Below are 14,373 nucleotides of genomic sequence, written 5' to 3'. Positions count from 1 at the left end.
GGTTTTGTAACTAGATTTTGATTGGATGTCTCGTACTTAGGTACAGTTAAGGTACATCGACCAGTTTCTGGATTATGATTACAATTAAATGTGGTGATATTTGAATATAAATTTGAATATAAAATTGAATATATTAATGATAACTTTAATGATAATTTACGATAATTAATGATAATTTTGAAATTATCAATTAATGATAATTTTGTGTTATTCCAATTATTTTTTTTATTTCTCTCATTTATTCTTCCTTTTGTTCATAAGAATATGTATAAAAATATTTTATATCTTTTTATATTCTCCACAGCTTACATACTTTCAATATAAATAATATATAAAAACGAATAGGGCAAATTTAAATTATTATGTCTAGAAAGGTATTGCATAAATAATAAGACGAAATTGTGCAATTCGGTAAATCAAAAGCTTTATTTATTATTCAACCAGGTTATTAAGAGAAGACGCAGAGAAATTATTCTTTAACAGTTATAATGAAGATAATAACAAATTATGTTCTTATAAGGTAAACACGTGATCACTTATTCTATGATTACTCATGAAAAATTGATTAACATAAATTATTGTGAACGGAGAAGGAATGGAATTACATACATCTCGTGAAGTAAAAATTAATGAAATTTATACACCGGAGCGAAGCCAATTTCTCATCGCAGTTCTAAAAAATATTGAACTTGGGAAATTGAAAATTTCTTCAATTTTGAAATTCAAAAATTCAGAGAAAAATACTTCTTTTTTGAAATTGAACTTGTTCATAGTACATAATCATTTACTATTATGTATTTCGAGGTGGACTCAGATTCGATATTGTTTGCATTTCATACTTTGCTTTGAAATACACTTTGGCTACAAATTTTGCGGAACAGTAAACACCGGTGATGTTTGAGAGAAGTTGATCTAAGTATATAGGACAATCTGCAGTGTTCTTTGTTTTCTTTTCCTCCGAAAAAATTGTATAGCTGAATTTATATCGAGTAAGAGGTCTCTTCATCGAATCAATTTATGTACAAATATTTGTGTTCGAGAGCCAGAGTGGATTTAGTTACATTTCTCAAACTGTCGAGAGCTAGCCAAAGATGCAAAATTGTTGGAATAAAAATTTATTACTTTATTGAAATGTCCTATTTCCAAATTTTTAAACCTCAAATATCCGAATTGCCTAAGATTTCACCTCCTGACATTTCGAGATCTTCGACCCTTCAAATATCTCAATGATATAATTCCCAAACCCCCAATTTCGAATCCAAATTTTTTCAATTTTTAAACCTTCCTTTTCTTAACGTCCGTTTAATTCAATTGTTGCTTTCCTAGTGAACAATGCTTAGTCGTAATATGTGGATAATCAATCAGTATTTAAAATAATAACTAACATCAAATTATATCGACGCAATTATCAACTACACTTCTGTTCTGTATGGTATAAAAGTAGTTGCAGCTGTTGGTGTTCATGGACTCGTGGTAGCTGTGCTGGTTAGGTTCTTTCTGAATCCTTTATCTTACCATTATAAGTGGCAACAGTTCCCAGGATATCTTCTACTAGCATGTAAATTGAAAGTTTTACATACTTGTCGAGCAGTTCTGTGTTATTACACCCTCGATTAATTGTATACGTCTGAAAGCATTTATATTCATTATAATTGTTTTACATTACTCGGATTGCTCCTTCATAGTAAACGATAATAACTCAACAACAAAATTAGTAACTTAAAGACTTACGGCCATTGCATTCAGCTCGGGACGATAATAGTCGTAAACTTTCACATTCGATGGCTTAAAATTGTACACCTCAATCTGTTTTCTTATCTTGAGTGAAACACAGGTCACTTCCTTAATAAGTTTCTCGAAATAAAGATGAAGCTTATTTTCTTTAATCTCGTACTTCTGTATCTCTGTTACGCATATATTATTCACGATTAATATTATTTCATTTTTACTATTAGGCTAATCGGAAAGTTCTACCGATTCAAATGGGTAACTGCGTTTGATTGAAACAACGTCTAGATGCGAAAACATATTGAACAATCCGTAGCATTAGAAAATAGATTTTTCTAGTAAGTGACGATTAGTAAATGTCATTTTCAACGAAGCTATAACTGCCGAAAATTTTGTGCATAAAGACTTGTTAATACGCAAGAGAATTGCATGTGTGACGCTTCTCTCACAAATATTCATACTACTTTATCTACACGGTGCTCTATTTCGAGTGAACCACGGTCTTCGAAATATTTTACGGGATTTGACAGAATTTGATTTTGTTTCGGAATCAAAAGAATTGACTTCCGTCGAAAAATACATTCCGATATAACTTTCTGATCAACCTAATATTTCTACTTCGTTAAGAATGTAGATTTACTTCGCGATGTAAGTAACTGATCCAAACTATCTCGAACTGGCACGTAACCGGTCAACATAGAAACCTCCAATATAGCCATATTGGTGTAACCATCTGACCCCTTGTATCGGGTACAAGCCTGAAGCTCTAGTACGTCGCATTTGTCGGGGACAATCGGATTGACAGTAACTGACAGGTCGAAAGATTGACTGGGCCGAGGTAGAATGCTGTATTTCACGTTGACCTATAATTGCAGCAATATAAACATTCATAACATTATTTCCTTTTATTTACAATTTTTGTCTTCTAAGTCAAAATAGGTATTAAAAGTACTGGGTAAAGTGTGATATGGATTATTTAAATTCACATGCGAAAACTTTGAATTTGCAACGAATCGTGTTTGAACTTTGGGTACCTATTATAAGAGAGATTAGGCCATTTTTCAGACTTAAAAATACCTTAAGAGATTTGGCCATTTTTTAGACTTAAAATTACTTTAATACCTTAAATAAGCCTGCAATAGCTTAATATTTTGATTAATCCTATAATATTAGGAATGGAGTAAACAGAAATTTCGAGCGTTAAAAATGAACTACAAGAAAAAAGCAATGGTGAAAACGCTTTACCTGTGCTACAGCGCAGCCGTCACCATGGACTGAAACATCAACGGAAGACGGTGTTTTTGGAAGATCAACATACTCAGGTATCAGACTGGTCTCTTCGTCCAATTTACATGGACGATCCAGATCATCAGTAATCACTAAAACAGACAACTGCGTAGTTGGCCTGCCTCCAAATACCGCATACGCAGTGATTGCTTGTGAAGCAAGTGCTGAGTCGTGTGTAGAAACAAATCCTCCAAGGGAGTTTTTGTGTCTCGTTAACCAACGAACAGCCATCAAAGCATCTTTCTTATTCTGATCGCCGAGTTGGGCCATCGCGAGAACCATGTAAGATGTCATTTCGATGCTGGAGCTTAACGACTTCCTTTCTGGGTCCTCCCACCACATTACATCCTTAAATTCATGAAGAAAATGTTAATCGTTAAAGTCTGCTTATACAACGGTATCCGAAGTGATTTATTTCATACATTTTCATTTTTAGCGACGCGCAGCATTTCCTGTACGGCAGCTTTTGCAAGAGGATGTTCCATCAGAGTGAGTGCGTATGTAGTCATAATTTTGGTGTAAAGAATATTGTAGTAATTAAGCTTAGATCTTTCTATGCAATTCATAGCATTTTTGATCGTAGCGGTTGGCACTTCGAGTTTAGATTCTAGCAGCGAGATTAGAACGAAGACTGTCGTTAATGAATCATCAGTTTCACTCTGAAAAACAAACATATTACATTTACGTTTTCATCATCAGAATCGTTGTCAGAATTTATTATAGAAAACATCCAAATAATTGTAAATAATCATGCAATTCTAAAGATTTAAATTATTAAACTATCCGGTTTAGTCTAACTTTCTATTTGTTCTTCACGAACCTTCATATCTTTGTGAACAAGTGATCCTATAATGGGGAAGCAGCCATCAGATAATTGTTGTTTCACAAGCCAGTTTACACTTTGCTGAAGTCCAGATTCAGTGACGTAGATGTATTTTCGAGCCAATGCAAAAGCTTTTACCACGGACGCGGTCAGCCATATTGAACTTTTAGAGTCTTGGAATGTTCCGAACGAGCCATCGTTAAGTCTATAGTTGAACTGCGTCTGATATCCTGTGTTTGGCATAAAACGTTAGTAATTAATAGCTACAAAAGAATAATTGTTACTAAACGGTGATAAACGCATTCTGAACGTAGGTCCACACACAAATCATCGGAACGTTTTTAGTTCTCTATTTTCTGTACTTAGGATTCGCAACGAAAGAATCTCAAAAAATTCTATAACACATCTCGCCGCGTTTACAATGTCAAGGAATACTTTCGGGATTCTCGCCACTAAATTGGGAAAGTAGGGTAAACTCGGTAACTAGAATACAACCCTTGAAATACAGTTTCGAAATTTGTACAATGTTTTTTGATAAGTAATACGACATATTACAAGGTTTAACTGCATTTTTGACCTCCTTATACATTTGCAAGCAAAATGAATTTAAAAAAGCAATTCCGTATCCAAGAGACTAATCCAAGACTATTTACTCTTTAAAAAAGTAGAGAAACACGAACACTTACAAAGTTCGTATATAAAAATTGATTAACTGGAAGAACTTGGTTTAGACCCTATTTTGATGATTTAGATTTTTGGTTTTGACCCTCAGGAAATGAAGTATCAATTACGTACCTTCTTCCAAATTTTTTATTTTATTTCGTAGAATCTCGACGTTTTTGGTCCTCAGAGAATCCAGATACTGTATCGTGAATATATTTGACAGGATCTTAGCTACGTTCTGTTCACCACCGCCTGTCGGCATTTTGACAATTTCTTTCACATTGTTGGATGTCAGTCCTGGAATGTTTCCTACTATAGATATCGTCCCTTCTACAGAGTCCTTTATGACATCATCAGGGAATGTCACATCGAAAGTGTACTGCAAAGCAGAAGAATCGTTCGTCGAACAAAGCAACTCTGTGGTCGTGTCCTCTGTTTTGTAACCTTCGCCCACAACTGTAATTGGTTTCGTAATCTCGATCCTTGAAAAAGAACGAACTGCAGATAGTTAAATGAATATTGAAAATACAATTTATAATTAATCATCACGTGGACGAGCATCTCGTCGGCCATTTATATTTATATAAATTAAATCCTCTATATAACAGGGAGTAAATTTAGTGAAAATCCTCGAGTAACGTAATTATATGAAAATCTAATCGTCTAATTCTATAAAATAGAAATCTCTAATTCTATAAAATAGAATACCGTCGAATTTGAATTACCGTGAGTCAGGCACGCCCGATTCTTCGCAGATTTCAGGGTTCTTCCTGTCAATGGAAACGTCAACTGTAATATTAAACGTTCCAACCTTCCGTGGCTCTATAATGTATCGGTAATTTACAGTGTCTCGTGGTTGTATACAAAACGAGACATTCATCAAGGAACGAGAGACATTGAACCCGTGTATTTTCGTCTGGACAGCCACCTGAGAAAATCGATTTATAAAATATATGCGTTTCGTGATAGGTACGTTTCATTTAATGGATTAGTCATTACAGGTATTTTCCGGTCCATGTAGTTGTGGAGACGGGCTTTCACGTCTGCTATTTCGTCGACCTTCATGACAGGTGGGAAGTCACATTCGAAGGAGAAAGGTCGATGCACTTGTAATAATCGTGGGGGCGCTACTCCGAGACCATGTTTCGGTGAAATGCATACCACATGGCTGGCCCAGTTAGCTCTCTGGTCCGGAACTGTGTATTCTGACGTTATAATGCTTGTATTTCTGTGAAAAATAATTTACAAGAAGTCCTGAGTTCTAAAATTCTTGCGAGTTTTTACGGAATGTTTAAGTTTGATGAATCGAAGCTAATATTCCGGTTTTAGGAGAAAATTATTTATAATTTGGAAAGTATTTAACGTTGAAGATATTGTTCGTATTTGTGTAATGAATGTAAGCAATTTTTATGAAAATTTTGTTTATCATAATCGGTAAGTATTAAAGATTTAAAGAAGTATCTGTACTCATCTAGTTGGTGTGTATAATGAAGGTACTCTGTACAACAATTTAAGTATTAAAGAATAATTCATACTTAACAAGCTGCATGTCCCACACCCATATTGCCGGGAAGTGTGATTTAAGCAGAGAAATTTCATCCACCCTATTTTTAATCGATAAGTCTGCAAATACGGAATCTATTAATGCAGAGTCAGAATATTTTTGTATAAATTGTAAATTTAACGCAATTCAATATTTTTATCTTAACTCTCCGATGTTAGTGCAAGTAGTACAATTTTGAAATTCTCAAAAAGAAATTTAGAAAAGTAAATATCTGGGAATTCAAAGACTCGGTAGCTAGGAAATTTGGAATTTCGTGTAGAAATAATCATTTCGAATTTGGAAACGTAGAAGTAATTATTTCAAATAAAAAATCGTATAAATTTAAAAATACTTATCAGTTGTACAATGCTACTTAAGACTTCTTTTTTAACCTTTGTATAAGAAAGATTATCATTGATAACCACGTCGAAATTAACAACGAGCAAATATATCATATTTATTGCTTAAGATATTATTAGTATCGGGTAAATGTAAAAATACTTGCCAAGTGAGTGCGCATCTCTATCAGCCAGTTTTTTTGTAAATGATTGTGAACATGATTGTGTGGACTGTTTCATATTCGTCATCACCAGCGCTCCGAAATCCTACCAGAAAAAAGAAGAAAGCTTATAAAAAATTGGACATGTAAATTGAAGATAAAAGAAATATCAATTGATTATATTTATTTTCATTCGTTCTCGTATATCCCTCTTTGTTAATTCTACTTATTTTTTGAAACACAAGTTACAGAACATAGAGATATCATCTTCCACAATTATACGTATATTTATAAACGTGGATATTTAGTATTCGATAATACTTTTTGGACCCTCAACAAATTTGGGAATTTCAATGTTACTCACTTTTAAATTTAGAAATATGGAAATAATGAAGTTTAGTAGCTTGCAAATTTTGTAATTTAATAATGTGGAAATTAGAAAGTTTGATAATTTAAAAATTTAGGAATTTAGAAATTTAGAAGGTTGGAAATTAAGAAATTTAAAAATTCAGTAATCTGAAAAGAGCTAATCAAAATGTCTTACACTGAAAGCTTGCATCTCATTCACGTACTGAATTGGTCCGTTATTTAAAACATCTACTCGGTTATCTGAAAATTCTTCATCTTGATGGCCCGTAAAATCTGTACAATTAAATTTTCTGTTACTTAGACAATTCAGTTACACAGATAGCATAAGTAGTTTATAGAAACGTACATTTACAATCAGACTGCAGGGTAATGCCTTCCATGGTAATTGGATTATTTCCCTTCGCGGATTCAAATACAACCAAAGAATTTATGAAATTATCTGTTAATCCTAGAAGGGGTGGTGTTTTCTTGGCAATCGATACCCCACAAAGAGAGTCTGGTGCAGCTTTTATATTGAATCTAACAGAAGACCCTTGGTTTTGGACAACGGTGGTGCTCCATTCGGCACTCACATCGTTATTGTAACAATAACCAACGTCTATCATGTGGCTTGCAGACACGATTTGACCATTCGATCGCACATAATACACCAGTAATTCGGACATTGGGGCCATGGTTGGTGTTATTTCAATGGTTATTTGAAATCTGGCAATAACAAAGTATATATCAATGCAATGATAATTTTACACTGCAATTTCCGCTGGGGAAATACCCGTTTGATGAATACCCGTTCAAAATGTCCTCACTCGCAAGTATTACTTATACAAAAGTAGTAATTAATAGAAAACAATCATTAGTATATTACTTGATTATCTAAAATCTGATTGAAACGAAGATATGTGTTAATGCATGCTAATTTTAACGCAGAACGTTGCTTGTTCAACAAATGCCCGCTCAATAAATGTCCGCTCGCTCGGACAGCTTAAATTCAACGTCTTCAAAACCGGGTATTTATCAAATGACTAGTATCTGATCGCTAAAATAGTGTTCTGTTAACAAAATCTAGTGTTGCAATTATTAATGTCATTGTTAATAGTTTGACAGTGCAAAACTGTCTAACGGAACTTATTCTTGACATATGTATGTTTTACATAGTTATGTATAGTTTACAAAAAATTATGAAACATGTTGTAATTGGCCTCGTTTGATATAATTATAGTTACTTATATAATTATATAAATATGATATAATTGAAAAATATATAAATTACTTGTATACAAGAGGATCCAGATCATATCTGTTCGGAGAAACCTTCAGGACACCTAATAAATTGTTAAATTCCGAATAGTGCAATTCTGCATTAACATCTGCCTGATGTGCTTTGTATTCGTCCAACAAAATACCGCTTCTCGAATTTACAGAGTAGTGGAATATAATTGGATCACCGGTTTCGGAATATTCATTTAGCGTGTATATCACGTTGAAGGTATAGCTTTTGCCACATACGGGGCGTTCGTTTCCTCGGATCACAACTACGTAACTATTAGATGCAGAGTATGACGGATACAAGTTAATTTGCGTTGTAGGTTGATTCATGAAGTTCTGAAAAAGTATTAAAAAATAAGTGAAATGCGATGGCGTGTGCAGTACGTAGGTTGCTATGTTGGACTATGTGGCATTAAATAATTGACAACTTGTCTAAATGGGGATGGTATACCCTTTTCAAACAAGTAAATGATACATAACAAATATACTAGCCAATTCATAAATGAAATATGTTAAATAATTTCTAAATAAAGCAGGAGTATCAAACAAATAGAAAGCAAAGGAAATTAATCGAAACTCCATTTAATTCGGTATTTATTTAATACGTATTCAATTAAAGTAACATTTACCTTCCAGTGATCAGGTTTGAAGTAATGTCTCGTTGGATAATTAACAGCGGATGCAACTATATTTAACGAAGTGGTATTTCTGTGTTGGGGTGGTATGATAAAGTCAAAAGAACCGTCTGAAGAAGACGTGAAATTGCGACATTCGTGAACGTGTCGAACAAAGTCATAATTTCCGGTGGTATGCAAGCAAAGTTGAATTATCTCGTTTGGAACTGGAGTATTGTCCGGTGTTAAAACTATTAACTGAAACAAAAATATATTGTCTGACAACGTTTGTGAAAGCTGGGAAAAGTTTCTTTATTTCTAAATACATTACTTTTCCTTGATAAGGCACGTCTAGCTTGAAGTATCTGGGCATGGTCGGTGCGAATTTTAATTTGATGGCTTCGTACAAAATCGGCGTCCTAGAAACGTCACCTCGCGTAATTCCTGTTTCGTACTCCGTAAAATTCGCCGTCAAAACTATTTCTGTGGCAAGGTTACTCCACCGATTCAAACTAAGAATTTCCCCGGAAGTTACAATTTCCGTACATCCATCCGGTGAATTCACCTGTGAACGAACAATTCGAATTCTCCGTAGCTGCGTATAAAACGTGATGCAAAAAAAAGAACGTGACACTTACCACGATCTTTTTAACCAATTCTTCAAAGGAGTTTGTCGCGTTAGGTGCGTACGGAACTAATTTTGTCACCAGAGTACCTATTGCCGGCACATCGTTATTGTATCTGTAATATTTTCCATCTTCAGTTGAAAAGTTGCACAAAATGACGATACCTGGCTCGGTTAAACATGAACTGGATTTGTTTAATAATTATTAACTTAAAGACAATTTCTTGAAGGGAATGATCTACTTGTCTGTAAATTTTTCCTGTCTATACGGGGTGCGTCTGGCAATGTAGGCCAGGGCTTCTTTCATTTACAGAATCAAAAGAAAATGAAAGAGTAACGAATTTCGCTGTATTTTATTTCCAATGATGACCTATATCAACTTATTATATTCGCACTATTTTTTGAGAAATTGGGATGATTTCTAGTTTTGTGAACAGAATGTTATGTTTGTTAATGTTATGCGAAAGTGTGTCAAGACGAATTCACCTGCGCGAATAGGACCTTCCAAAGTCATGAATGTTGGAAGGATCAATTTCTAAAAAATGTGTTTGGAAAATATTACAAGAAACGTGTAATAACAATACCTGGCACATATCTTCCATGTGAGTTTCGGTGCATCTGCCAGTATATAGGGCGGTGGTACTATGTTTATCTCAAACTTTGAAAAACCTTCAGTTCTTACTTCAATATGAGCGCGATAATAAACCTCGACGTTTGGGTACATCTTCGACCAAATGTACCATCCTCCCTGTTATAAAGAATCTTTGTGTAACGAGCAGCTTTAGTAGATTTGGAAAGTTTGGGGTTTTTGATATGTTGAAATCACAGGATTTGGAGATTTGGACGTTTGAGAATGTACAGAATTTGGAGATTTAGAAATTTGGAAATCATGAAATCTAGAAAGACAGTATTGCAGATTTAAAGGTTTCGTGATTTAGGGATTAGTGGACACGTAAATGTAGGATAAATTATTGATTGATTTATTGTTTGTTGCTATGAAAAGACGATCATTTTGCAAGAAAAATATTGATGTGTTTATACACCAACAAGATTTTAATAATACTTGAATTTTACCAATTTTATATCCGAACTCAAACGGAACTTCAACTGCCTCATCCCATTCTCCGTACTCAGGTTTCTCCATTCCATCACTACATTATTCATCGGATTTTTTAGTTGTACAAGTGAAATCTGTAAACGATGGATATTGTATAGAAAATATAGAATTTGAACAGCGATATTGCTTATAGGTATCGCTTTAATGTAGAAAACACTTTCCTTTCCATAAATGACAAATTTGGAAACATTTTGCAATAAAATACTCGTCGGAATGAAATGTCCTAAATGTTTTACACTAAATTATATAATAAAGGGTATATATTTTTGTGAAATTTTGTTGATATTTGAATGATGTAAATTCAGAAATGAATCATAGTTTAACCAAAATATGTAGATTCATTGCTCACCGGTTCCAACACAGGCGTGAAATCTTGATAGAATTGTACTATTCGCATATTAATTTCTTCACCAGGCTTGTAAATTTTTTTGTCCGTCTCTATTAGCATGAGGCGGGAATTTTGAGTAATTTCAACGTTTCTCTCGTCATACACTACATCGTCAGGGTATTTAGCAAATTTGATCGTAAGTCGAATCTTCGCATCCGTTGTTTTTATCATCGGAACATTCAGTTTCATACATGCTTTAGTACCTGTTTCAACATAACAGTTTACTTACTGTATTATTTTGTAAACATAACCGGTTTAAACATTTCTAGAATTTCCTGATATAATATGAAATAAGTCTATTGCCTCAGCATCCATCAATTATCGGTTAATTAATCTTAACCTTGCGTGAAACATTAGTAAGTACGCGGTGATTGGAAAGACAAAAATATATCATGTTCAAAGTAATTATAAAATATCACGATAAATTGGACATCAGACTGCGATATTTATCAATTTTTATATGTTTATACATTCATAAATTTTTCGATAAATATATAGTACTGTACTTCAAAAATGACTGACTGAAAAACATAGAGGGACAGACGTTGAATGATAGCTATTTTATAGATAAATTTGCACATATTGGTGCGAGGATTTTTAAATTATCACATTTTTTATGCTTTGTATGTTGCAATGAATGCTGAATATAGTGAAGTTCCTGTAACCACTCTGTTTGTTTGTCTGCACCACGCATAAGCCGCAAGTTTGGGTCTTATGATTCGGAAAGTAATTTGAGGGACACTCCGACAAAATCTAACGAAAGGAACCTGTTACTGATGTCGAATCGATAAAACAACCGTGTTTTGGCACCACACGTTGTTAAAAGCTCTATAACTCATCGCTGTCGACAACACGTGGTTGTCACTTATGTGAGTAGTCGTGAAATCAGCAACAATTATGTTTTGTATAGTTTTCAGCAGTGTCAGACACGTTTAATCGTTCGGAACTACTTTAAAGTATCTACATCCCATTCTTGTTCTACATATTTATACTAGGTACTCGAAATTTCAAATTTATACTCGAATTCGCGTGAGACACCTGATCTACAGAGCCACTAGTATTTTATACTTGTTTACCTGTTGTTAAATTGTAGCTAGCAGACGAAATTACTTTCTTTTGGTGTAATAATTCGGTAGCAATATACGCTGGAGGTTCTACGTTTTGCAAAGATATGCATCCTGTTGTATTTCCACCAATTGGAAGTTTGTGTGGTATTGAGAACACATAGCCCCTGGGAACAGTACAACATTTGGCTTGGTTTTTAAACTATCTACTATTTCGACGATAAATTTAAAAATCGAGAGATCCATAATTTATTTGAAAATTTGATTTATTTATTTAATAATGTATATGATCCTCCACTGTTACATTAATTTTTCAAACTTATTTTTAAGTTAACAAACTTTCTTAAGCCATTTTTATGACACAAAACAACGAAAAGTCAAGTCTTAACACCACTGACAGTCATTTATGCGCGAGTTAAATGGTTTCATAAATTAAGTTCACAAATACGATAAAAGTTTAAACGAATAATGATCAATTACCGTTTCTTCTCCGAATTTTCTGCATTGCATTGTAAAAATCCCACTGAACAACAAAGCAGGACAAATATCATTAATTTATCCATTTTGTTTGGTTAGTCTCACTTTGTCTAGCGTTTATTTTTGATAATCCGTGCGCGCATACATGCTCTTCACGTGTTACTCAAATTCGCAGCTTCCTTTCACGTTTGTTATACAAATTTTGTATAAAAAGTGATTGAGAACGTGTCGATACGCGGTCGACACGCTGAACACAGACTGAAAGCGCGATATTCGTACACTCCCTCTTATATCCTTCTGAAACTCTAACAAGTAGAAGCAAAAGAACAAATTCAATATATTTAAGAATTTGTGTTTTCTAAAGTTAGTAAATTAAAAAATTTCTAAGTTCGCATGTTTCCGAGCCACTAAATTTGAGAATGACTATTTATAAAAATTCCTACGTTGGATAATTGTCATATAACTTTTGCATTTTATCAGTTTGTAAAATCAAAAATTGAGAAATGTTTTAACTCGAAAATCTAAATGATCCGATACTTAAGAATTTATGTTATTAAAAATTTTTCAATTAGAACGCTTTTAAATGTGCAGCTTAATAAGCCTTACATTGAAGTTCTTGTGATCTTGAAAATTGTAAATTAAATATTTACAAAGACTGTAAACTTGAAAATACCTAAGACTGAGAATTTGTGATATAGGAAATTCACAAATGTCTAATCTTCTAAATTTGAAAATTTCTAAATCACTCAGTTTGAAAACTGATATATTTGAAACATTAAAAGGTTGTAAATTTCTTAATTAGGCATTTTGTAATCGGAAGGTTCAACAAAAATTGGTATAATTGCTTAAGACTAGCTTGGAAGCAATGTACTGAACAGAGAGAATATTAAACAGGTTCGGTAGGTTCGTGTTACATCATTTTTTTATTTGGTATCTGACCGAGACTTTTCTGATGGGTACTGAACGGTTTGAAGGTAGCGGATTCCGATTAAAATACTCTTTTACCTTCTTTTTCATATTTTTCTGTGTTTTGCTCAACCGACCTTTGTCACAAGAATGTGAAATCTATAAAACATTTCTTAATATACGCCGCAGTAATCAAGTGTCGTTATCGTTGAACGCAATTTATCGAAGCAGGAAAATAAAAGTTCATGTAATGTGACAACTTTTATCTAAATACAAGATAGTTATTATTAAACGGTACAGAAACTTTTTTTTAATTAAGTGGTTAACAAATATTATTTTGTGATCGTTCTCATTTAATCATTTACAAGGAGTGGTTACTGCAAATGATTAGTCACAATTTTTGTTAGTTGAATGTGAAGCGATGAATAGAATAAAAGACATTGTAATAGAATTTTAGTAGAACAAGTACAATTAGTATCAGTAGTATATACTAGTGCATATCTACATTAAATAAAACTGGTATAGCATAAAGGGTGGCTGAATAAGAACACATTTTTATTATCTTATTATTTATTAACAAATTGACAGTTATATTATTGTAATTTTATTTAAATCAACAATTAATTTGAGTTAGTATCAGACATAAATGGCGATGTCTCCACACTAACGAGTAATAAAACGCAAGACTGATGCTTAAATGTGTGAACTTACTGGTTGATTTTACTGTATATATTTAGATATGTTAAAAATTGCAGTTTTTGTACATTAATCTTCAGGAATAGTAATCTGGCCAAAGAAGCAAAAAGAAGAAGGGAAATTGCTGTTGCCAGGCATGATAACATGTAGTCTCCTTGAGCGATTTTTATAACATGTATACTCTTCTCAACCTTGAACAGGTCAAGCACCGTTGTCAATTGCTCGACTATGCAATGGTTCTCATCCCTTTTCGCAGTCCTATTTTGGTATTTTAATACTTTGGGAAAGAACATTTTATTTTTATAGAT

General features: G+C 33.3%; 1 protein-coding gene across 1 annotated transcript; it reads right to left on the bottom strand.

Moving 5' to 3' along the window:
* Nucleotides 1-407: 407 nt before the first annotated feature.
* Nucleotides 408-12,734, bottom strand: LOC105662133 (ovostatin-like). Its single transcript, XM_012282450.2, has 22 exons — nt 12,467-12,734; nt 11,999-12,153; nt 10,884-11,125; nt 10,492-10,608; nt 10,002-10,165; nt 9,431-9,533; nt 9,124-9,357; nt 8,808-9,050; nt 8,183-8,514; nt 7,259-7,617; nt 7,088-7,185; nt 6,550-6,649; nt 6,037-6,124; nt 5,501-5,729; nt 5,227-5,429; nt 4,634-4,983; nt 3,836-4,068; nt 3,438-3,674; nt 2,974-3,363; nt 2,369-2,591; nt 1,732-1,904; nt 408-1,627 (listed from the first exon to the last, which is right to left on the bottom strand). Exons 1-22 carry the CDS (start codon nt 12,547-12,549, stop codon nt 1,487-1,489), a joined length of 4,497 nt encoding a protein of 1,498 aa, XP_012137840.2. The 5' UTR covers nt 12,550-12,734; the 3' UTR covers nt 408-1,486.
* Between the last annotated feature and the right edge of the window lie 1,639 nt (nt 12,735-14,373).

The sequence above is a fragment of the Megachile rotundata genome, chromosome 3 (genome assembly GCF_050947335.1).
Source record: "Megachile rotundata isolate GNS110a chromosome 3, iyMegRotu1, whole genome shotgun sequence".
In the NCBI taxonomy this organism is placed as follows: domain Eukaryota; kingdom Metazoa; phylum Arthropoda; class Insecta; order Hymenoptera; family Megachilidae; genus Megachile; species Megachile rotundata.
The sequence above is the reverse complement of the archived record's forward strand: the minus strand, read 5'-3'. Positions and strand labels throughout refer to the sequence as shown.